This window comes from Oncorhynchus gorbuscha, linkage group LG10 (assembly GCF_021184085.1).
Source record: "Oncorhynchus gorbuscha isolate QuinsamMale2020 ecotype Even-year linkage group LG10, OgorEven_v1.0, whole genome shotgun sequence".
Lineage (NCBI taxonomy): Eukaryota > Metazoa > Chordata > Actinopteri > Salmoniformes > Salmonidae > Oncorhynchus > Oncorhynchus gorbuscha.
This window is the reverse complement of record NC_060182.1, coordinates 37,240,147-37,265,579: the sequence shown is the minus strand read 5'-3', so window position 1 is coordinate 37,265,579 and position 25,433 is coordinate 37,240,147. Positions and strand designations below refer to the sequence as shown.

The 25,433-nt window shown below is 44.9% G+C and overlaps 1 protein-coding gene across 3 annotated transcripts in view; it reads right to left on the bottom strand.

The window, feature by feature from the left end:
* The window catches only part of acap3a (ArfGAP with coiled-coil, ankyrin repeat and PH domains 3a), a 79,574-nt gene extending 61,990 nt beyond the window's left edge, over positions 1-17,584 (bottom strand). For 2 of the 3 annotated variants that reach the window (XM_046365891.1, XM_046365893.1), the window contains exon 1: positions 17,383-17,583. In XM_046365891.1, the coding sequence (XP_046221847.1) occupies positions 17,383-17,429 (47 nt within the window). In that variant the 5' untranslated portion in view covers positions 17,430-17,583. Of the gene's footprint in view, positions 1-17,382 lie in introns of all 3 variants that reach the window. The other variant, XM_046365892.1, reaches the window with a different exon arrangement.
* Positions 17,585-25,433: the final 7,849 nt, after the last annotated feature.

Here is a 25,433-nt window from a genome sequence, read left to right as displayed (position 1 = left end):
TAGTTTGAGATACAGATGCCTCACAAGTCCTCAAATGGCAGCTTCATTAAACAGTACCCGCAAAACACCAGTCTCAATGTCAACAGTGAAGAGGCGACTCCGGGATGCTGGCCTTCTACGCAGAGCTGGAAAAAAAAGCCATATCTCAGACTGGCCACTAAAAATAAATGATTAAGATGGGCAAAAGAACACAAACACTGGACAAAGGAACTCATCCCGGGAGTCGCCTCTTTACTGTTGATGTTGAGAATGGTGTTTTGTGGGTACCATTTAATGAAGCTGCCAGTTGAGGACTTCTGAGGTGTCTGTTTCTCAAACTAGACACTCTAATGTACTTGTCTTCTTGCTCAGTTGTGCACCGGGGCCTCCCACTCCTCTTTCTATTCTGGTTAGGGCTAGTTTGCACTGTTCTGTGAAGGGAGTAGTACACAGCGTTGTACAAGATCTTCAGTTTCATGGTAATTTCTCACATGGAATAGCCTTCTGTCATGTCCTGATCTGTTTCACCTGTCCTTGTGATTGTTTCCACCCTCTCCAGGTTTCGCTGATTTTCCCCAGTGTATCTATCCCTGTGTTTCCTGTCTCTCTGTGCCAGTTCGTCTTGTATGTTTCCAAGTCAACCAGAGGTTTTCCCATTCTCCTGCTTGTTGCATTTCTCCTTTTGCTAGTCCTCCCGGTTTTGGCCCTTGCCTGTTTCTGGACTTTGTACCCGCCTGCCTGACCATTCTGCCTGCCTTGACCACGAGCCTGTCTGCCACTCTGTACCTCCTAGACTCTGATCTGGTTTTGACCTTTTGCCTGTGCATGACCATTCTCCTTTTGGATTAATAAACATTGTAAGACTCCAACCATCTGACAACTGTGTCTGCATCTGGGTCTCGCCTTGTGACATGATACCTTCACGTCTCAAAACAAGAATAGACTGACGAGATTCAGAAGAAAGTTCTTTGTTTTTAGCCATTTTGAGCCTGTAATCGAACCCACAAATGCTGATGCTCCAGATACTCAACTAGTCAAAAGATAGCCAGTTGTATTGCTTATTTGACCAGGACAACAGTTTTCAGCTGTGCTAACATAATTGCAAAAGGGTTTTCTAATGATCAATTAGCATTTTCAAATTATAAACTTGGGTTTGCTAACACAACGTGCCATTGGAACACAGGAGTGATGGTTGCTGGACCTCTGTACGCCTGTGTAGATATTCCATTAAACATATTCAGTTTCCAGCTACAATAGTAATTTACAACATTAACAATGTCTACACTATATTTCTGATCAATTTGATGTTATTTTAATGGACCAAAAAATGATTCTTTCAAAAACAAGAACATTTCTAAGTGACCCCAAACTTTTGAATGTTAGTTTATATAAAGTGCAATTCTATATCTGACATGGTACAGGTGTCTTCTTTTTTTAAGCCCATTACCATGTGTGTGAGGTATACTTTTGTTTCAAAGTAGATTTGTTTAACAGTACCAAGACTCACTCGTGTGATCCTGATTCAGCCCACTGCAGTAAAATATTAATAAATAGTGTATACTGTGTTGGTGAACTCACTATAACATAGTATGTGATTTAACATCATTTAACCTGACCCCCAGACATGTGATTTCTAGAGCCAGGATCCAGTAGTGAATCAGTTCCCAGAGAGGAGGCTCCAGGGCTGGGCGTTGGGAGGTCCCGGTCAGCCACCTCAGCACGGGCCATATCCCTCGATGGCCTTTACTCAAAATCCTCTTTAATATTTCAGTAGACTGACGCATTTCCTGATTCTTCCCCAGCTCCAGCCCGGGCCCTGTGAGGGATGAGAACCGGGAAGTCTGCTGCCCCCGCTCCCATCGCCTGCCTAGCAGGAACACAGAGAGGAGGAGGAGAGGGGAGTGAAAGTGTGTGAGTGGGATGGGCCAAATCGGAAACAGATGCCTGGTGCCTGGTCTGGGTTACATATGATTCAGCATTCTAGAACCAGAACGCCCAGAGTGCCTGTGGACCAGAACCCATCCAGCTCCAGTAAGATCTCTCTCCTTTACTGTTGAGTCAACAGCTAAACATCACACTGAATCCTCCTTGGACATGTTTAGCTACTCCAACTTCATCCTTAAAATGTCTCTCCTGTCATGCCACACAGTTATAGGATGAATCAATGTTATTTGAGTAACTCTCACAGCAGATCTGTGACAGTATGGAGACTTCAGTCCCCAGCCTCCCATTTCCTGATCCACTTGGTAGTAAATCCAGACAATACGAGGTGAAGGTGCTAGTGGGTGGGCAATGTTGACACACCTGGAACTGCTGTGTCCAGGGCAAGATACAGTACGTTCTCGGGAACATTTGAGCAGTCTGGTTGCCAGGGGAGACATGTCACTTCAGACGCATTCCATAAAACTGCAGCAGTCTGTCACTCATAACTCTCATGTCAACCTGATACAACCGCCAAGTCGGTACACAAAGACACAGCTCAAAGAAGACGCAGCCCTCAATGACTTTAAGCGCAACGCGTTTTATGTCACCTCCAAAGGCCCCCCCCCACGTTTATAGTTTTAGCATGTCACATGTGATATCAATGAACCAATATCAAAGATCTTAGTTATCATCGCTATAAAACTGCTGTAGTTGTGTGTGAGAGAGAGAGAGAGAGAGAGAGAGAGAGAGAGAGAGAGAGAGAGAGAGAGAGAGAGAGAGAGAGAGAGAGAGACGATTGATTGAATGTTGGGATAGATTATCTGTAGGAGGCATAATCACACGAGACCTCCTGTGCAGCACAGGTCTCCTTACCTCCCACTAATCCAACTCGTCTTCTCTCGGTGGGCATGGCAAACATCTGCTGGACTATGACTAATTCAGAGCCTACAGGCACAGGGCCAGAGAGCCTGGTCCAAGTATGTTCCCCTGAGAGAGGCCAGTCCCTTCTGTTCTCTGCATTTGCTCTGGTCTCGGAGTGACCAGTACTTCAGAAGACGCCTCTGCTCTGCCTCTGCTCTACTACGCTGGACCTAAAGCAGAGCAGGCACATTATCTGGCGTTCCGCAGGAAAACATGCCATTTCCCAATGTGTTGAAATAGGGGGCTACAAAATAGCGTCACAGAGGGGCACATGAAACAATATTCGGTCAAAGAGAGACTTGACATCTTCATTAGATTGCCTCCTACGTTTTACCATCCTCTAGCTTCCTACACTAAATCACACAGCTCCAATATAGACTATGGTTAATCCACTAGGGGCTTTAGGCAGACTATTTATATGAACTCTGAGTTATAGCGCATTTCAAACGCGTCGCCATAACCTCAACGGACGGAGTCACGTGGCGGTGGCTGCTTAACTCTTCGCGAACAGAAGGTCAGCGAGAGGGGGATGTTAACAGTACACAGATGATGCTAATCCTATGGTTATTCCAGCAACCTGTAGGCTCTGCTGTGGTTCCCAGCAAAATCTTCTGGGTTGTGCACTGTACATCCCCCTTCCTGTACCGTGACTCAAAGACGATCGTTATTACTAGATGATAAGGTCTAAGTAACAGTGACACACTGTACATCCCCCTTCCTGTACCGTGACTCAAAGACGATCGTTGTTACTAGATGATAAGGTATAAAGTAACAGTGACACACTGTATTTGTCAGATGACTCGTCCTACTGCTCAGTAGGTCTTCAGCACACACGACCGTTCCCTGACAGAAAGTGGAGCCGTCCGGATATAGCTCAAGAGAAAAGGGGATTTTTCTCCCCAAAACGGTTGACAGAAATCTGATAGCTCTATCGAATTGAGATCAGATGTTGGGTTGCCCAACCAAAAATCCAAATCTGGTGGGAAAAACACAGCACGTAATGTTTTGAGGCAGACAAACTGACAAAACAAAGACCAAAAGGTGCATCATTAAGAAAGCGGTCCGTGTGATTCTTGTTGTTACACATCAAAGTGAACCTTCGTCTGTGGGTTCTGCCTCCCTATCTTATTAGTCATTTACTGTGGCCTGTGATAGGAATAATAATATCTGTATAACCCTATGCATAATTTAGCCTATCCCTGTGAATACTACCATTATCACCATAGTGCTGATTCAATGACGTCAACGCAGCATACACATCCTGTGGTAATACTGGCCGATGGCGTTGAAAAGAGAGGGAGGCCAGTTGTAAAAAAGGAGTGACAGTGATACGGTTCGACAACTAGATTTCCCCGCACTTCATAAAGTGTTCACACACTCTGGTTGTGCCCTTAAAGATCTGGGCAAGACAGGTTTCTGTTTGTGATAGGCTGCTGGCCCAAATCCCAGGTCTCTTTGTCATCGTGCAGAATGTCCTATAAAAGTGGATTACACACCACCACCACCACCCTGTTCAGTATGCAGCGCCTTGCACCACAGCCCTTTGTGTGGAGTTGTGTGAATGGCTTCTTGCTATTCATCAGGCAGAAATGAGAGGGACAGCCAGGACTCTCCAACACAAAGACTTGGATGACATCATCATGCTGTGTCCCCAGCCACTCAAGCAGGCTAAATCCAGACCCCTCCAGTCCGTTATAGCAGGATTCATCACTCGTCTACATTAGCACCAATAACTCATAGAACAAACAGGAAATTAAAGGACTTGCTTTTGTAACATTCGCATGGTTGGAAATCATTTGTACAAATGTCACAGCATAATGTCTACAGAGAACCTGTTGCAGTTCGAATTATACATTAAAATCAGACGTATCTAGATGGTTTCTGTTTTGAACTTTCTGCTACATCTTTTGTGGTGACTCCAGTGTTAATATCTGGTTGTATCAGTGTTCCTGATTCCCCCCAGTTAGAAATCTCAAAAATACATCATGTCATTACAATGTTCACATAAAGAGGTCTGCCAACTAATATCAATACATATATTTCATTTTGAAGATATTGTTTACCTTCTGTAAGTTTAACAAATATTGCCTTGTGCTTGTAATTTCGTTATCAAAAACCCACATATCTTTAAAATATTAAAACATTTCCCTCCTAAGGACAATGAACGTTCACAGAAGTAACAAGTAATGGTAGACCTACCAAATAATTATAGTGATTTTACTGATATCAATTTTGTTTATGAATTATTAAGTGATTCAATGGAATTATCCCCCCCCCCCAAAAAAAAATCAGTATCAGAATTACTGCAACTGAATTGGCTACAATAGGAAATCATAATAGTCACAAACCACAGTTGGGTCAGCTGCTACTGTCCTCCCTTCCACTGGCATCCTGATAAGTTCAGCTCAGAATTGTTTTCTTTGTCTTTCTGTTATCTGGTGGTCAAACCAAGAGTGTTAAAACAGTCTGGACAACCCTCTCTCTCTTTCTGCTTCCTCTCTCTCACTCTCCAGTTAATGTCACTTCTCCCAGCTCTTACTGACACCTACCCATGAGCCTCCTCTCTTTCCATTGACCTTAACCAGCATCCTGACCCACTGATCACTGACCGACACCGGACATCCCATGAATGTTAAAAAGAATACTGATTTTTTTTTCTCCATACAGACAAAAAGCTTATTTCTCTAAAACGTTGTGCACAATTTCATTTACAACCCTGTTAGTGAGTATTTCTCCTTTGTCAAGATAATCCATCCACCTGTCAGGTGTGACATATCAAGAAGCGGATTAAACAGCATGATCATTACTCAGGTGCACCTTGTGCTGGAGACAATAAAAGGCCACTCTAAAATATGCAGTTTTGTCAGACAGATGTCTCAAATTTTGAGGGGGAATGTAATTGGCATGCTGACTGCAGGAATATCCGCCAGAGCTGTTGCCAGAGAATTGAAAGTACATTTCTATACCATAAGCCACCTCCAACATCGTTTTAGAGAATTTAGCAGTATGTCCTTCTGTCCTCACAACCGCAGACCATGTGTATGGCGGCTTGTGGGCAAGCGATTTGCTGATGTCCCATGGTGGCGGTGGGGCTATGGTATAGGCAGGCATAAGCTACGGACAATGAACACAATTGTATTTTATTGATGGCAATATGAATGCGCAGATATACAGTGACGAGGTCCCGAGGCCCATTGTCCTGCCATTCATCCGCGGCCATTACCTCATGTTTCAGCATGATAATGCACAGCCTCGTGTTGCAAGGATCTGCACACAATTCCTGGAAGCTGAAAATGTTCTTCCACGGTCTGCATACTCACCAGACATGTCACCCATTGAGCATGTTTGGGATGCTCTGGATTTATGTGTACGACAGCGTGTTCCAGTTCTCGGAAATATCCACCAACTTCACACACCCATTGAAGAGGAGTGGGACAACATTCCACAGGCCACAATCAACAGCCTGATCAACTCTATGTGAAGATGATGTGTCGCGCTGCATTAGGCAAATGGTGGTCATACCAGATACTGACTGGTTTTCTGATCAACGCCCCTACCTTTTTAAAAAGATATCTGTGACCAACAGACGCATATCTGTGTCAGTCATGAGAAATCCATAGATTAGGGCCTAATTCATTTATTTCAATTGACTGATTTCCTCATATGAACTGTAACTCAGTAAAATCTTTGAGATTTGTTGCATGTTGCATTTATATTTTTGTTCAGTATAATAGATATTTAGTCAGGCCACCCTGGCCTTGATGTTAAGGTCCACAGACGGACCGGACTGGACCAGACCAAATCGGAACCTATCATAGACATATGTTTCACAAGTTAGGATAGCACAGCACAGTACAGTGAGTAGAGCACAGTAGAGTACAGTACAATACAGTACAGAAAATTAGAGTATAGTACTGTACTGAACTTTACTGTACTGAAATCTACTGTACTGTACTCTGCCGTGCTGTATTGTACTGCACTGTACTCTACTGTGCGATGCTGTGCTGTGCTGTGATGTCCAAACTTAGAAACATGAAGAGAGTGACATTGTTATCCACAGTTATGCATGTAGTACACAGAAACGATGACATTCTGTTGCCATCAATGTTCCCTCTAAGCTGCGCCTGGGCGTGCAGTAGCCCCGAGACTGCGCCTGGGCGTGCAGTAGCCCCGAGACTGCGCCTGGGCGTGCAGTAGCCCCGAGACTGCGCCTGGGCGTGCAGTAGCCCCGAGACTGCGCCTGGGCGTGCAATAGCCCCGAGACTGCGCCTGGCCGTGCAGTAGCCCCGAGACTGCGCCTGGGCGTGCAGTAGCCCCGAGACTGCGCCTGGGCGTGCAATAGCCCCGAGACTCCGCCTGGGCATGCAGTAGCCCCGAAACTGCGCCTGTGCGTGCAGTAGCCCCGAGACTGCGCCTGGGCGTGCAATAGCCCCGAGACTGCGCCTGGGCGTGCAGTAGCCCCGAGACTGCGCCTGGGCATGCAGTAGCCCCGAGACTGCGTCTGGGCGTGCAGTAGCCCCGAGACTGCGCCTGGGCGTGCAATAGCCCCGAGACTCCGCCTGGGCATGCAGTAGCCCCGAAACTGCGCCTGTGCGTGCAGTAGCCCCGAGACTGCGCCTGGGCGTGCAATAGCCCCGAGACTGCGCCTGGGCGTGCAGTAGCCCCGAGACTGCGCCTGGGCATGCAGTAGCCCCGAGACTGCGTCTGGGCGTGCAGTAGTCCCGAGACTGCGCCTGGGCGTGCAGTAGCCCCGAGACTGCGCCTGGGCGTGCAGTAGCCCCGAGACTGCCCCTGGGCGTGCAGTAGCCCCGAGACTGCGCATAGCAGAAGAACTATCAGGCCACGGAGAGAAGCACGAGATTGAACTTCACGCAACTTCCTAGAGTTTTCCCTGTTAGTTAACACCATCAACTTTTCCCTTTACTGTGGCAATGGTTGATCGAATCAACGCAATATGACCCACTTTCAACTCAACACCCCGAAACAAAATAAGCTATGCAAGAGACTTTGTTGTAAGGATTCTATTGGCATTGACATGCACAATTCAGCCTGTACTCTACACAGACCGGTGTGGCATGGCCAATCAGAGCTTCAGTAGGCCTATATGCAAATACACCATTGCCATATATTGGATCTGTGCCATTTCCTTTGAACTGAACTGTGTTCACAGCTGTGGTCGTGAGTAGATGCCCTTGTTTGCAGATCAAAGCAAGAGCTGCATGTAGCCACTGTGCACATTTTGTTCACATCCTTTGCTAGTTAGTGAGTTATTAGCCCAGTTATAGAGATCATGTGTATTCACCAATAAGGGAGTGATTGCTTCCTACAAGAGAAAAACATTTGGAAATTTGAAACAAAAAAGAAAAATAAGTCAGGTAAAGAGCTTTCCTTGTCTTTGAAGGGCAGTGTATATTGAGACAGGCTTGAAAAAGCTAAGTAGCCAATAAGCAGGGGAAAGTATAATAATGCATTTTATTTTGTAAAGTGGTTCTTTATATCAAACACAACAACATTTTCAGTCACCTCATTGTCTGAAGGACAAGGGGATAAGCAGGTTAATGTCAAGCCCTGCATGTTTTCTTCAAAAGCCTCATGGAATGGACTGTAGGCCTACAGTACATTGAACACCACACATTGGCTGCTACTGTAGGACGAATGACAGAATCAAATCAAAGTTTATTTGTCACGTGCGCCGAATACAACAGGTGTGTTTCACCTTACAGTGAAATGCTTACTTACAGGCTCTAACCAATAGTGCAAAAAAGGTATTAGGTGAACAATAGTTAAGTAAAAAAATAAAAACAACAGTAAAAAGACAGTGAAAAACAGTAGTGAGGCTATAAAAGTAGCGAGGCTACATACAGAGACCGGTTAGTCAGGCTGATTGAGGTAGTATGTACATGTAGATATGGTTAAAGTGACTATGCATATATGATGAACAGAGAGTAGCAGTAGCGTACAGAGGGGTTGGCGGGTGGTGGGTGGCGAGACACAATGCAGATAGCCCGGTTAGCCAATGTGCGGGAGCACTGGTTGGTCGGGCCAATTGAGGTAGTATGTACATATGTACATAAATGTATAATTAAAGTGACTATGCATATATGAATAACAGAGATTACCAGCAGCGTAAAAGAGGGGTTGGGGAGGGGGGCACACAATGCAAATAGTCCGGGTAGCCATTTGATTACCTGTTCAGGAGTCTTATGGCTTGGGGGTAAAAACTGTTGAGAAGCCTTTTTGTCCTAGACTTGGCACTCCAGTACCGCTTGCCATGCGGTAGTAGAGAGAACAGTCCATGACTGGGGTGGCTGGGGTCTTGGACAATTTTTAGGGCCTTCCTCTGACACCGCCTGGTGTAGAGGTCCTGGATGGCAGGCAGCTTAGCCCCAGGGATGTACTGGGCTGTCTTTCGTTGTCTCTGATTGAGAACCATACTTAGGTAGCCTGTTTTCCCACTGTTAGTTGTGGGTCAGAACTGTTTCGGCTATTCTTTTTCTTATTTTGTATTCAGTGTTCAGTCAGAATAAATAAGATGAAAATGTACCACGCTGCACCTTGGTGTTCACCTTCTTCTAATGAAAGTCTTTACACTGCCCTACATTGGCTGGCTGGCTGGCTGAATGGCTGGCTGAATGGCTGGCTGTCTGGAGGAGACAGAGCCTGGTGAGACTGGGTTCTAAGTGGCAAAAGAGTTATCTCATTTCTTGAAGAAAGAAAGCCTTTCTTTTTGCCTGCATGCAATGGCTTCAGTTTCAAAGTGGGGGAAACCAATGCTGCCTTCTGCTGAGGTGAAGGTGGGTTAATAGATTGTCAAATGAAATAGAGTGCTTCTTTGGCAATAGGTGTCCAATGAGAGGTGCACTTTGAGTCTAATAGACTGATTTGAATAATATTTACCCACCAGCGTGACATTACACCAGCAGCACAATATGTTTATTTGGAAGTGAGATGAAACACCTTGTGACGTCCTCCTCTCCTGGGATTGAACAGAACAGAGAGAGGGAGAATGTGGGCTAATCCCTGATTAGGAAAGAGAGACTGGGGCCCCTGAGTGGCGCAGTGGTCTAAGGCACTGCATCGTAGTGCTAGCTGTGTCACTAGAGATCCTGGTGCGAGTCCAGGCTCTGTCTCAGCCAGCCGCGACCGGGAGACCCATGGAGCAGATCACAATTGGCCCAGTGTCGTCTGGGTTAGGCCGGCAGAGATATTCTTGTCCCATCGCGCTCTAGCGACTCCTGTGGTGGGCCGGGCGCAATGCACGCTGACACGGTCAACAGGTGTACGGTGTTTCCTCGGACACATTGGTGCGGCTGGCTTCCGGGTTAAGCAGGCATTGTGTCAAGAAGAAGTGTGGCCTAGCTGGCTCTCGACCTTCGCCTCTCCTGAGTCCATACGGGAGTTGCAGCGATGGGACAAGACTGTAACTACTGATACCACAAAAAAAGGGGGGGAAATAAAAATGACAAATGAAAAAGAGAGACTGACAAACTGCTGACTTAATCCCTGTCACCCGTTTTCCTCACCTGGAGTTGTCAGCTCCACTCCGCTGCATAGTATCACTGACACCCTCAATGGTAAGAATGCCCGTAGGCCTGCCCGGTGTTGGAAAGCCATTCAATCACGGAGGCTAAAACAGCCCCAAAAACCTGGCAGCAGGGAGAGAAAGGCGGCAGAGAAAACTGCATTTTGTCTAATGTGGGATTCAAAATGGGACAACCATGTGAGAAACATAAAACAGTCTAGGCACCACCATTCCATATAATTCCACCCCTAATACAGTATCCCCCCTTGACCAAGGTCAAGGTGTCTTGGGAGGAGCACTGTTAAGTTAAGGGAGCAGAAGGGCGGCTCATTCACAGATTCAAAATGGAAGAAGCAGGTCAGTATGAAATAGAGCAGAAGCAACAAGACCAAGCGCAGCAGGAAGGAATCTCTTCCAGCTCAGAGCATCTGTGGCAGAAGCAGATCTTCTAGAAGGACAACTACCGTGCAAATGTCCGAGAAGCCACAAAATCTCTTGATTACCCGAACAGCTTGTTGCTATGAGAACAACTGTCATTTAAAAAGGTCTCTAAAATAGGTGATGTGGATAAAATGACATGGAAGCAACATAGTGCATATCTCTCCTACACAGAACAATTGGAGAGAGTTCTCAACACGTGTCATGTCTCCACTCCAACGTCATAGCAACAACATCCACCACTGAGATTGTGAAAAACCTGTGGGCAAGGACAGTGCACCACTTAGGCAGATCTTGGATGACGGCCATCTTAAATGTTTTAAAAAAAGACCCACTTCATCCTCTCCGACATAAGTGCTTCAGTTTTCATTCTGAGGAGCAGAATGGGAATATACTTCCCTAGTAGTTACTGGGCAGAGATAGACTAATCCTGGGCAAGTCTTCTCCTAGAGCAGTCCATTGGATTCATCCAGGGTGTTTCCTTGCAGCAACAAGTGTGTTTCTCTTGAAGAATACACTAGGAATGTGAGGTTAGCTAATCTCACTGTAAATACTTGTCACATGTTGATTTGTGAAAGGAGAGGTTGCTTGAGGTTATGTCCTGAAATTGTAGCTACAGTCAATTCATGGCTGATTGAAAACAATTATTGCAAGTAAAAGCTCAACTAAATAGCAAAATGATATACAAGCCACATTACATTCCCCTGAGCCTCAAAATGGATAGTAGGCGATTAAACCCTGCGATTATACTACCGCTGAGTTGTACCCGTTGTTTTGGCTAAATTCACATTTGAAAGACAAGCACAGTCAGACATAAGAAATGACCGAGCTCAATCAGATAAGTACAGTAATGTCACGTAATATCATCACAATGGAATTTGTTTGCACTGATCATTCAGAACGGGATTTCAGATTTAGCATAATGTGGGCCATTGTATGAACTCATTTTGTCATTGGAAGAATATGTGATGCTCTCTGAGAACCTAATAAGATACAACATTACACTAAATGTATCCTCAGGGTAGAGTTGTCATCTTTTACGGAGCAGGACATTGTGGCACATGCTCAGCATTCCACCCGTGCAGGCCATATCCTGGAATCTGACACATTTCTGATTTTCCTCCCAGTTATCTGACTGTGGGTCATGTATCAAGTCATTCATTCTCTCAAAGACAGACACGCGCACACACACACGCACGCACAAACACACAGTGGAGGTCAAAGGTTAGTGACCTTGAATTCCCTGGCTGTCCTCCTAGAATCTGCCAGAGCTCATCATGACAACCAGGCCGGCAGGCAGTCAGCTTCAAGGCATTCTCAGATGTTTCCTAGAATGGGGAAGGAGGATCCATGCTTATACATAACAGCTTAGGTTGAAAAAATACCAGATAAGACAATAGGATTCTAATATCCCATTAGTCTTTGCATAAATGCAGAAGAATTCTAACCAATATCTCCCAAGTGGCGCAGAAGTCTAAGGCACTGCGTCTCAGTGCTTGAGGCGTCACTACAGACCCTGGTTCGATCCTGGGCTGTATCACAACCGGCCGTGATCGGGAATACCATTGTCACGCCTTGATCTGTTTCACCTGTCCTTGTGATTGTCTCTACCCCCTCCAGGTGTCGCTAATTTATCCCTGTCTCTCTGTGCCAGTTCGTCTTGTATGTTTCCAGGTCAACCAGAGGTTTTCCCGTTCACCTGCTTTTTACATTCTCCTTTTTCTAGTCCTCTCGGTTTGACTCTTGCCTGTTTCTGGACTTTGTACCCGCCTGCCTGACCATTCTGCCTGCCTTGACCATGAGCCTGTCTGCCACTCTGTTCCTCCTGGACTCTGATCTGGTTTTGACCTTTTTGCGCGTCCACAATCATTCTCTTGCCTACCCCTTTGGATTAATAAACACTGTCAGACTCCAACTATCTGCATCATGTGTCTGCATTTGGGTCTCGCCTTGTGCCTTGATACCCATAGGGCGGCGCACAATTGGCCCAGTGTCGCCCGGGTGGGGTGAGGGTTTGGCCGGAGTAGGCCGTCCTAACTGACTTGCCTAGTTTAATAAAGGTTAAAAAAATTATACATGTTAAATGGACCAACAATGCGAGCAAAAATGACGAAGTGAATTTAGCAGTACAGCCCTTAAAGTGGAAAATAAACACAACCGTAGTGAATTTAGCAGTACAGCCCTTAAAGTGGAAAATAAACACAACCGTAGTGAATTTAGCAGTACAGCCCTTAAAGTGGAAAATAAACACAACCGTAGTGAATTTAGCAGTACAGCCCTTAAAGTGGAAAATAAACACAACCGTAGTGAATTTAGCAGTACAGCCCTTAAAGTGGAAAATAAACACAACCGTAGTGAATTTAGCAGTACAGCCCTTAAAGTGGAAAATAAACACAACCGTAGTGAATTTAGCAGTACAGCCCTTAAAGTGGAAAATAAACACAACCGTAGTGAATTTAGCAGTACAGCCCTTAAAGAGGAAAATAAACACAACCGTAGTGAATTTAGCAGTACAGCCCTTAAAGTGGAAAATAAACACAACCGTAGTGAATTTAGCAGTACAGCCCTTAAAGAGGAAAATAAACACAACCGTAGTGAATTTCAGCTAACTACATAAGATAACTGTTTACAGTCATCCTACACATGTAATGTTTTTGCAAATGCAGCCACTTTATTACTTGATTTCCTGACCACTGGTCACATTGTCAATGCTAATCCTGTAGAATCAGCAAAGGCGCTCGTCCATTGAATTTGTTTGTTATCAAACACTCCCGCACGGAACTTTTACGTGGTCTTAACCTCTGTTATTTTCAACCTACACTAACAGCTCAATGCCTGAAGCCAGCCAGCTCCAATTAAAAAGTCTGTATTGTCACAGCGGAAGCATGGAACTCGGGAACTGGGCGAACAATGCCCACATTCTGCTTACAAACTGAGGAGGAGACAGAATGAGGAGGAGACAGAGCAGGGACAGAAAGAGCTATAGTGCCAGCAGTCACATTAATTGACAGGAGGCTGGTTGTAAACTAACTGTTCTCTCCAGCCGCACCGCACATCTCAGCTTCACGAATACTCAGTACTCACCCACAAACACGGGCAGTGTTATTTAAAGTGTGCTGTAAGGTCATAATTAACAGGAGAAAATGGGGCAGTCGGAAAATACTCCGACATGCTATCATGTTAGCTACTGTGTTATATATGCCACCGTTTGTTGTTACATTACACATGGTTTATAGGCAGAGCGGCACCAGTGAGATACAGCAATGTGTGTGACGCACACTGTTTCCCTATGTGGGACTGCTTCATAAGTGAAAGTGAGGCCACAGACGGACGAGACATGTTTGACAAGCACGTGAGTGCGACCTCAAGCTAACATCTCAGTAAGGGAGAAACAAGCACCAATGTTACTGTATGTTGCCAAATGTTGTGCCGCGGCAAACACAAACACATGCATCCCTGCGGCTGAGTGACCATTATAAACCTCTCTCGAAACAGATGTGGATCGGAGTGCCATGGCTGCACTCTCGCATCCATCCCAACGGTGTATCCATAGAGACCAAACACGGGGTACACACAGTCATGGAGGACAATGGAGACATTTTCACAATTTCGGATCTACACGGGTGGCCACTTAATGCACCATATAATTTGGCTTCTTGGTAATCTGGAATCCAAGAGTGTAAGAACACAACTGAAGAGGGTGGAAAGAGCATTGTCCTACAGAAACAAAAGAGGTGTAGAAAGGCAACATCAAGCATACTAAAAAGCCCGTCACAAATATGACAACTGTATATTAAATTGTATTGATGAGGATTGCAATGGTAACCACAGCCGTCTTAGCTCACAATGCTCACAATGCCGAACCCCGAGTGTGAAGACAGCCAGGCAGAATTGATGGACAGTATGTTATTATACGCGGGGGAAGTAGCCCACTAGGCCTAGCATGCCTTTCAAATATCAAATGTGAATAAGCTTGATTCCCTCTATTCTGGTTTTGACTGTTTCCTCCCAGTCAGTCAATCCAGCTCCAGGGTTTCTTACGTAATACTTCCACTGTTTTTAACTGCCACCAAAAAGGCCCATTTGAATATGGACTCAATGCCCTGTCACCGACAGGATTCAGTGGGAAGAATATGCTTCAGAAGTGTGCCTTTTTTGGTGTCTGCGCTGGTCTTTTCAGGGTCCAAAACAGCCTCATTGCATTATAATTTAGTTACAGAGTTGGCATAGCTATCGCTCAACTTTGCTGAAAAGTCTGCAGATGATAAGAACTCTTTTATGTGATTTTACAGGTCAGTAGCTCTTGCCAACTTTTGCATTTAAGGAGTGTTATTTTCATTCCAAATGGAAAGCAATGGAAAAAAAACAAAGATATATTTTCTTATTATTACATTGAGTCTCTCTCTTGAGGCATTCAAGGAAGAAACTCTGAGAAGCTCTGAGAGATGGGCTCACCAACGTCTGCCTAGTGCCAGATGATCCACTCTGGTTGCAACAGTACAGCTGTGCTCTTTTAGCACATAAACACGGAGAGAGTGGTTTCTGTAAATACCCTTCACTCAGCGCTTCCTGAGACCTGCCTGCCTCTCCTCTCTCTCAGGCCCAGATGGCAGTCATTAAGGTGCTGCTGCCAAGTCTGGAAGTCTTTGATTTGGAGAGCAGATTATATCCGTGGGAGCTTTACTGTGGCAGTGGTGCACACACACATGTAAAAAGTCCCAGGCATGCAGGCGGACACCCCGAACAGCCTGCCTGACAGCCCCTCCAGTTCCTTCCACACACAGGCAGGGGAGGTAGGAATCTATGGGAGGAATGAGATCCGAGGCTGGGAAGGGGATTGGGAAGGGTGGGTGTAAAGGAATGCCTCCTTTATTTACCTAACTTTTGGTGCTATGTGTGCTTCGCAGCAACCGCAGCAGCCGTAGGTACGAGGAGCACGAGGCAGTGCGTGAGAGCTTTTAGTTTCCCTCAGATCCACTGTTTTGAAGTGCTTCCTTTTTGGGACTGGGTCGTTTTGTCAGGAAAACAGTTCATTAAAAAGGGAGAGACTTTGGAGTTGGGAGAGTTCCTGCCATATAACATCCCAAGTAATCAGTCCCAGTCACGGAACCCATCTCTCTAGATGCTCCAAGTAATACTCCGATATCTAGTGGAGACCAGGGATGGACATGTGTTTCAGGAATGGACAATAGGCCTATTTTTCATGAACAATAAGTATTGTGTTGTCTAAAGAACAAGTAGAAGATGAAAGGGTCATTCAAATGCTACATGATTACCAACATGTGTACAGACGGTGACCGTGCAGTTGAACACAAGGTCAGTGTATGACACATGTATGACACGTGACGGTTCTAAACTAATTCAATTAACGTCAAACACTGCCGAGTGCAGCTCCTTAGACTGAGGTGTATCTCTTAGTAGTATGTGTTGTGCGTCAGTATGATTATTGTGGCATCAGTAGCCTCTGTAACACTAGTAACCTGTCCACTTGTCTGACCACACAGGTCTCCGACACAAGCATATGTTGTAAGCCATCCATGCAAGTACGATGTAGTGATTACGTAGAAGAAAATGATTGAGAAATCAACATTCTGAGCCAGAACTAGAGGTCATTTTGTAAGTGTTGCAAAAAGGAAACATTTGTCTTAAGGTTGCCATCATTGGTTTCCAGACTGAGGAAATAGGGCCACATACATATTGATGGACAAGTTAGAGAGATTGCTTCCCTTCCAAATTCTGCATATTTCACAGATACTTCAAGAGTAACTTTGATGTTCCCTCTACACAACAAAAGAACAAACATGATTATATATTTTTTTCTTATGTGATTTATGAGGTCAGAATACTGCCATTGACAACCATTCGTTTAATGGTAAAGAAGTAAGAAATGAGGCTGTCAGGTTTAGTCAGAAAGGTAACCAAATATTACAAAAGACAAAGATGGTCTCCATACATAGAAAACCCACTAAATAGTTGATGCTTTCAAAAATATGTATACCATTACACAATATGTTCCATCACAAGCCAATGCCTTTGCTATCATTTCTGTTTTCTTACCACAAAATGTTGCATTTGTTCAACATTTCCAGAATATTGTTCCACAAAATTGAAATAAAAAAACGGATTATTTTCATAATCAGTGGTCTATTACAAGTATTTCTGAAGGGTAATATTTCGTTTTCCTCACTTGGATCCATGCTGGGTCTCACACAGGGTTAATTCACCATGCGCCCACTGTCCATTCATCCAAGGTTGTCGGATGATAAGCAATGGACATTTTTACGCATTTCTTTTAAAAATAGCAAATATATGTATTAATAGTAAATAGCCCTGTCCAGCCTTATGCAATTCACTGCAATAATTGCCTTGCAATGGAAATATAGGATAAATTAATTGAAATTAGGCACACACAAAAAATCACTCTGACAGCAATTTACCATAGCTTATTTACAATATGAAGTAAATGAAAGGCTATGCTGTTCAACTATATGCAGACTCATGGCGTTTTGGAATGTTTGAATCCTGGAAATCGTCTTCCTCGATAGGGCGAATCCCTGAAGAATTCAACAAGCGAGCAGAATATCTGCGCAAATTCTTACCTGAACCGGGGTGAATCTTTCACACATTCTTCAAAATCCACCGTCATTTTGGCTGGATTCAGTCTTCAATCTTAATTCATAAATTTCATTTCCAGAAAAATTATAAACGATAGAAGACTGTAGATATATGTAGACTATTCCGATGTGCAGCGATAGCCAACTCTCCCCGTCTTCACTGCGCTACTAAACTGAAACAAGAGCCTGGCATATTTGAACCGCTAGACCGCTGCAAAAATAGGGACTATCGTCATAGTTCATTCTCAACAAAAAGCGCACTCAAATTTAGAGATCTATCCTGACTGAAATCACCGCGCATATGATAGCCTACAACACACAGCATATGTGTATAAGGTCATGATGTCAATATCAATTAAACAAATGTATTTCTAGGTATTACGCCAATACTGCAGAGACAGTATAAGTGCACATAGTCTGCAGTTTGCCCTAACCCTAGCAGTTCATGGACGCTTATCACACAGTGTGTGTGTGTGTGTGTGTGTGTGTGTGTGTGTGTGTGTGTGTGTGTGTGTGTGTGCGTGCGTGCGTGCGTGCGTGCGTGCGTGCGTGCGTGCGTGCGTGCGTGAGTGAATGAATGAATGGTACTACAGTCAGTATACTTGAGAGTGTATCAGAGTGAATTAACTGTTTTGAGCTTGGAGTTTCCTCTCTAGGCTCAGTCAGTCAGATGACCTTTGGCCTCTCATCACAGCTGGCAGTCCTTGACTGAAGCACAACTAAATTCCTCTTTTCCCCAGTGCCCATCTCTGTTGATATCTGGAGGCAACACATTCACACAGGCAAACAGATTCTCACAGAGAAACATGATATTAAAAAGGATTTCTTCCCTGGCAGCCCAATGTGATAACTGATACAGTGAATATGCTAACATCTGGCATGGCTCTGGTTCAAGAAGGAGTTGAGGATCTCTAGAGCTGTGCAGAAATCTCCACTATTAATCTGGAATTTATTACCCCTACTCGCCTCTCACACATGCAATGGGTCGGTTTTTGTCATCACCAAATCTGTCCCTTTAGAATCACAAGTCTGAGATTCCAAAGTCACATACAGCCTAACTCTTCAGTCTGTGAAATGGTCTTCTATTGCTATGTGATACAATAACTAACACTATAGACACCCACACCCAGGCAACATCATGATGGACATTATAATCCAGGTAGTTTGGGCCGTGTATGCTGATTGGCTGAAACAGCATTCTAGCCGTGTGTATATCAGACAATATACCTGATGCCAAACTACTTTTTTTTACTGTTATATTTATGTTGGTAACTGGTTTATAATAGCAATAAGGCACTAACAACCTATGGAAATTATGGGGAAGAAATTCATGACAGGTGTATTAATTATCTAAGATGATGAGAGAGAAACATCTACCTGCCAGCTGTTCAATGTTCAATGAACCCCATAAATATAGAATACCATATTTCAAGTGCATCCTCCATCCTCCACCCCCCCCCCCCCATCCCCATACGTAAGGCCAAAAAGAAAGAATATTATTAATTCACAGGAAATGGGAAAGCTGGAGGGAGAGAGTGCTAGAGATTTCATGGCAGGTTTTTATAGAACACTATTGTTCCTTCTTATCCCTGCTTTCAGAGGCTAGCTGTACCCCGGAATAGGAATGATCTCACCGCCCGGCCCTCGCCTCACTACTCTGCTGATGGGGAGATGTCTTGACTAGCTGGATGCAATGCTGCCAGTCAAGACTTGGCCTGACTAACTCGTTTTTCTTTTCATGGAGATGTAAGCATGAAGTCACAAGAACTAAATAAACTAAATAAACTAAATGATGATAAGGGGTGAAGCAAAGGATGGATACATTCCGATCATGGGATAGACCTGGAAACCATAACATTGCGGTTCATTTCATCGATGTCATTCAATGACACCACTGTTGGCTCAACTCTCAAGACCATTTCATTTTAAAAGTGTGATTAAATTGGACTCCTGTGCCCCAGGAGTGAGATTATACATGACAGGTTTTAATATGTATGAAAGGAAAAATAGAGGGCAGGCATTTGTTTAAATTATGATTTAAAGATATAGTTATTTATTAGAGATTTGCAAAAATGTAACCCATTGAGTAATCGCAATTCAAACTGGGGACTGACTCACGAACACAGGTGCCAACCCTGTGCCAAAAACGCACACACAAAAACATTTGTGGTGTCAGCAAATTAAATTTCCTAACTACTTCCTTTCCTTGATGAAGTGTTAAAGTTTACTTAGAAAACTCATCTCTTTCCCATTAAAATACTGTGTTTCAGTCTATGTATCTGACAGACAGCCATTGACCCATATTCTTTCTTTTTGGCATTACAGTGAGCCGAGACAGTGGGTCAACTGTCCTTGAGGCAGGAAGAGGATAGAGGAATGTGTTCTACTGGAGCAGGTGTTGTGGAGTTTGTTAGTCTATCACAAAAGCAGCATCCCTGCATGCTGCAAACCCATGAGTCTCTCTTACATCCTTCATCTCTTCAGGCCCTAAATTTAGACTTGCTTAAATCAAGGCCTTTCTCTCTCTCTCATCCCTTGCTCCCTTTCTTCCTCCGAGATCAAAGCCTTTCTACTCGTTCCACATTCACAGCTTTTGAAAGCTATTGAGTCAGCAGACTGATCTGAACACGCTGGGTGAGATATTTGAAGGAAACTTCTCATTTAATGCGACCATGCAGAGAGAAAGAGAGTTTGAGAGAGAGAGAGAGAGAGAGAGAGGAGAGAGAGAGAGAGAGAGAGAGAGAGAGAGAGAGAGAGAGAGAGAGAGAGAGAGAGAGAGAGAGAGAGAGAGAGAGAGAGAGAGAGAGAGAGAGAGAGAGAGAGAGAGAGAGAGAGAGAGAGAGAGAGAGAGAGAGAGAGAGAGAGAGAGAGAGAGGGAGAGAGAGAGAGAGAGAGAGAGAGAGAGAGAGAGAGAGAGAGAGAGAGAGAGAGAGAGAGAGAGAGAGGAGGGGAGGGAGGGAGGAGAGAGAGAGAGAGAGAGAGAGAGAGAGAGAGAGAGAGAGAGAGAGAGAGAGAGAGAGAGAGAGAGAGAGAGAGAGAGAGAGAGAGAGAGAGAGAGGCCACCCCTGCACCTATGAACATACAGTGCATTCGGAAAGTATTCAGACCCATATATTTTTTCCACATTTTGTTATGTCACATCCTTATTCTAAAATGTATTAAATCATTTTCCCCCTCACCAATCTACACACAATACCCCATAATGACAAAGCTAAGAGTGATTCTCTGATCCACCTCTACGCAGACGACACCATTCTGTATACATCTGGCCCTTCTTTGGACACTGTGTTAACAACCCTCCAAATGAGCTTCAATGCCATACAACACTCATTCCATGGCCTCCAAGTGCCTTTAAATGCTAGTAAAACTAAATGCATGCTCTTCAACTAATTGCTGCCCGCATCCGCCCGCCCGACTAGCATCACTACTCTGGATGGTTCTGACTCAGAATATGTGGACAACTACAAATACCTAGGTGTCTGGTTAGACTGTAAACTCTCCTTCCAGACTCACATTAAGCATCTCCAATGTCAAATTAAATCTAGAATCGGCATCCTACATCTCAACAAAGCCTCCTTCCCTCATGCTGCCAAACATAGCCTCGTAAAACTGACTATCCTAAATGGCGATGTAATTTACAAAATAGCCTCCCACACTCTACTCAGCAATCTGGATGTACTATACCACAGTGTCATCCGTTTTGTCACCAAAGCCCCATATACTACCCACCACTGTGACCTAGATGCTCTCGCTGACTGGCCCTCACTACATATTCATCGCCAAACCCACTGGATCCAGGTCACCTATAAGTCTTTGCTAGGTAAAGCCCCACCTTATCTCAGCTCACTGGTCACCATAGCAACACCCACCCGTAGCACGCACTCCAGCAGGTTTATTTCACAGGTCATCCCCAAAGCCAACACCTACTTTGGTCGCTTTTCCTTCCACTTCTCTGCTGCCAATGACTGGAACGAATTGCAAAAATCACTGAAGCTGGAGACTTATATCTCCCTCTCTAACTTTAAGCATCAGCTGTCAGAGCAGCTTACCGATCACTTTACCTGTACACAGCCAATCTGTAAATAGCACTCCCAACTACCTCATCCCCATATTATTACTTACCCTCTTGCTCTTTTGCACCCCAGTATCTCTACTTGCACATCATCATCTGCACATGTATCACTCCAGTGTTAATGCTAAATTGAAATTATTTAGCCTCTATGGCCTTACCTCCCTAATCTTCCACATTTGCACACACTGTACAAATAATTTTCTATTGTGTTATTGACTGTACGTTTGTTTATGTGTAACTGTGTTGTTGTTTTTTGTCGCACTGCTTTGCTTTGTCTCGGCCAGGTCGCAGTTGTAAATGAGAACTTGTCTCAACTGACCTACCTGGTTAAATAAAGGTGAAATAAAATAAATACAATTTAAAAAACAGGTTTTTAGAAATAATTGCAAATTTATTAAAAATAAAAAACCTAAATGCACCAATTTGTAAGTCGCTCTGGATAAGAGCGTCTGCTAAATGACTTAAATGTAAATGTAATCACATTTACATAAGTATTCAGACCCTTTACTCAGAACTTTGTCGAAGCACCTTTGGCAGTGATTACAGCCTTGAGTCACACTGCAAGCTTGGCACATCTGTATTTGATTTTTTTAAATGAACTAGACCTGATGAACTAGACCCCCGCCTCCTACACCTAGCTGCAGACATCATTGCTCCACCCTTAACATGTATTTTTAACCTTACGCTTGATGGAAATCCCCAAGTTATGCAAATCTGTTTTTGTACTGCCTCTCCTGAAACGTGGAAATCCCTCACTACTTGACAACTATCGACCCATATCAAAATTGTCTGTACTGTCAAAGGTACTGGAGTCCTTAGTTAGTAGGCAGCTAAAGACCTACTTCCAAGAAAACAACATTTTAAATGGAATGCAATCAGGTTTTAGGTCTGGCCACAGCACTGTTTCAGCAACATTGAAGGTTTTAAATGACATCCACTGTACTCTTGATCAAAAGTTACATTGTGTGTCTGTTTTTATTGACTTGTCGAAGGCTTTTGACACCGTGGACCATGCTGTGTTAGTACAAAGGTTAAAATGTTGTGGAATTACTGGTCATGCTCTAGATTGGTTTATAAATCACCTATCAAATCATACACAATGTGTAATGGCGTATGGTTGTAAATGCAGTCCATAGAGATGTGCTCAGGTGTTCCGAAGGTTCTATTTTGGGCCCACTGTTGTTCATTTTGTATATCAACAACATTGGGGGTCTTATTGAAACAGAGGATGTGTCACGTTCTGACCTTAGTTCCTTTGTTTCATCTTTTGTTTTAGTAGGGTGGTTATTTTCAGTATTTGTGTGTCTGCACCAGACAGAACTGTTTCGGTTGTTTCTTTGTTGTTGGTTATTCAGTGTTCAGGTTTTTCATTAAATACGATGAACACTTACCACGCGCCGCTTTGGTCTTCACCTTCTTCCCAAGACAGCCGTTACAGAACCACCCACCAACAAAGGACCAAGCAGCGTGGTAAGGGCAGCAGCAGCAGAGAGGTGGTCGGTCGACCCAGGGAGAGTGCCGGAGCCCGCCTGGGATTCTCTGGAACAATGTGAGGAGGGTTGCCGGAGAATGGAGTTGGCACGGCGGTCAAGGAAGCCTGAGAGGCAGCCCCCAAAAGATTTGGAGGGGGCACACGGGGAGTGTGGCGAAGTCAGGTAGGAGACCTGCGCCAACTTCCCATGCTTACCGGAGAGAGAGAGGGACCGGGCAGGCACTGTGTTATACCGTGAGGCGCACAGTGTCCCCGGTGCGTGTGCATAGCCCAGGGCGGTACATTGCAGCGCCTCGTATCGGCCGGGCTAGAGTGGGCATCGAGCCAGGTGCCATGAAGCCGGCTCAGTGCATCTGGTCTCCAGTGCGTCTCCTCGGACCGGTGTACATGGCACCAGCCCTATGCATGGTGTCCCCGGTTCGCCAGCACAGCCCATTGCGGGCTATTCCACCTCGCCGCACTGGACTGGCTACGGGGAGCATTCAGCCAGGTAGGGTTGGGCAGTCTTGGTGCTCGAGACCTCCAGTGCGCCTCCACGGTCCGGTCTATCCAGTGCCGCCTCCACGCACCAGCCCTCCGGTGGCAGCCCCCCGCACCAGGCTGTCTCTCCGTCTCCTCCCTACAGGTGCTCCCGCCTGTCCAGCGCTGCCAGAGCCTTCCTCCTGCCCAGCGCTGCCAGAGTCTCCCGTCTGTCCGGAGCTGCAAAAGTCTCCCGCCTGTCCGGAGCTGCCGGAGTCTCCCGCCTGTCCGGCGCTGCCGGAGTCTCCCGCGTGTCCGGCGCTGCCGGAGTCTCCCGCCTCTCCGGCGCTACCGGAATCTCCAGTCTGAGGTCGCTGCTCGAAAGAGTCCACGGAGGCGGTTGAGGAGGCGGAGAAAGACTATGGTGGAGTGGGGTCCACGTCCCGCACTAGTGCCGCCAACACGGACAGACACCCACCCAGACCATCCCCCATAGGTTTAGGTGTTGCGGCCGAAGTCCGCACCTTTTAACCTTTGTACTAACACAGCATGGTCCACGGTGTCAAAAGCCTTCGACAAGTCAATAAAAACAGACACACAATGTAACTTTTGATCAAGAGCACAGTGGATGTCATTTAAAACCTTCAATGTTGCTGAAACAGTGCTGTGGCCAGACCTAAAACCTGATTGCATTCCATTTAAAATGTTGTTTTCTTGGAAGTAGGTCTTTAGCTGCCTACTAACTAAGGACTCCAGTACCTTTGACAGTACAGACAATTTTGATATGGGTCGATAGTTGTCAAGTAGTGAGGGATTTCCACGTTTCAGGAGAGGCAGTACAAAAACAGATTTGCATAACTTGGGGATTTCCATCAAGCGTAAGGTTAAAAATACATGTTAAGGGTGGAGCAATGATGTCTGCAGCTAGGTGTAGGAGGCGGGGGTCTAGTTCATCAGGTCTAGTTCATTTTTAAAAATCAAATACAGATGTGCCAAGCTTGCAGTGTGACTCAAGGCTGTAATCACTGCCAAAGGTGCTTCGACAAAGTTCTGAGTAAAGGGTCTGAATACTTATGTAAATGTGATATTTAGGTTTTTTATTTTTTATAAATTTGCAATTATTTCTAAAAACCTGTTTTTTTTATTTTATTTTTTTTATTTCACCTTTATTTAACCAGGTAGGTCAGTTGAGACAAGTTCTCATTTATAACTGCGACCTGGCCGAGACAAAGCAAAGCAGTGCGACAAAAAACAACAACACAGTTACACATAAACAAACGTACAGTCAATAACACAATAGAAAATTATTTGTACAGTGTGTGCAAATGTGGAAGATTAGGGAGGTAAGGCCATAGAGACAAAATAATTACAATTTAGCATTAACACTGGAGTGATACATGTGCAGATGATGATGTGCAAGTAGAGATACTGGGGTGCAAAAGAGCAAGAGGGTAAGTAATAATATGGGGATGAGGTAGTTGGGAGTGCTATTTACAGATTGGCTGTGTACAGGTAAAGTGATTGGTAAGCTGCTCTGACAGCTGATGCTTAAAGTTAGAGAGGGAGATATAAGTCTCCAGCTTCAGTGATTTTTGCAATTCGTTCCAGTCATTGGCAGCAGAGAAGTGGAAGGAAAAGCGACCAAAGTAGGTGTTGGCTTTGGGGATGACCTGTGAAATAAACCTGCTGGAGTGCGTGCTACGGGTGGGTGTTGCTATGGTGACCAGTGAGGAAGTACAGTTCCCGCTCAGCCCAGTCAAAACTGTTCGCTGCTCTGGCCCCCCAATGGTGGAACAAACTCCCTCACGACGCCAGGACAGCGGAGTCAATCACCACCTTCCGGAGACACCTGAAACCCCACCTCTTTAAGGAATACCTAGGATACGATAAGTAATCCCTCTCACCCCTCCTCCCCCTTTAAGATTTAGATGCACTATTGTAAAGTGACTGTTCCACTGGATGTCATAAGGTGAATGCACCAATTTGTAAGTCGCTCTGGATAAGAGCGTCTGC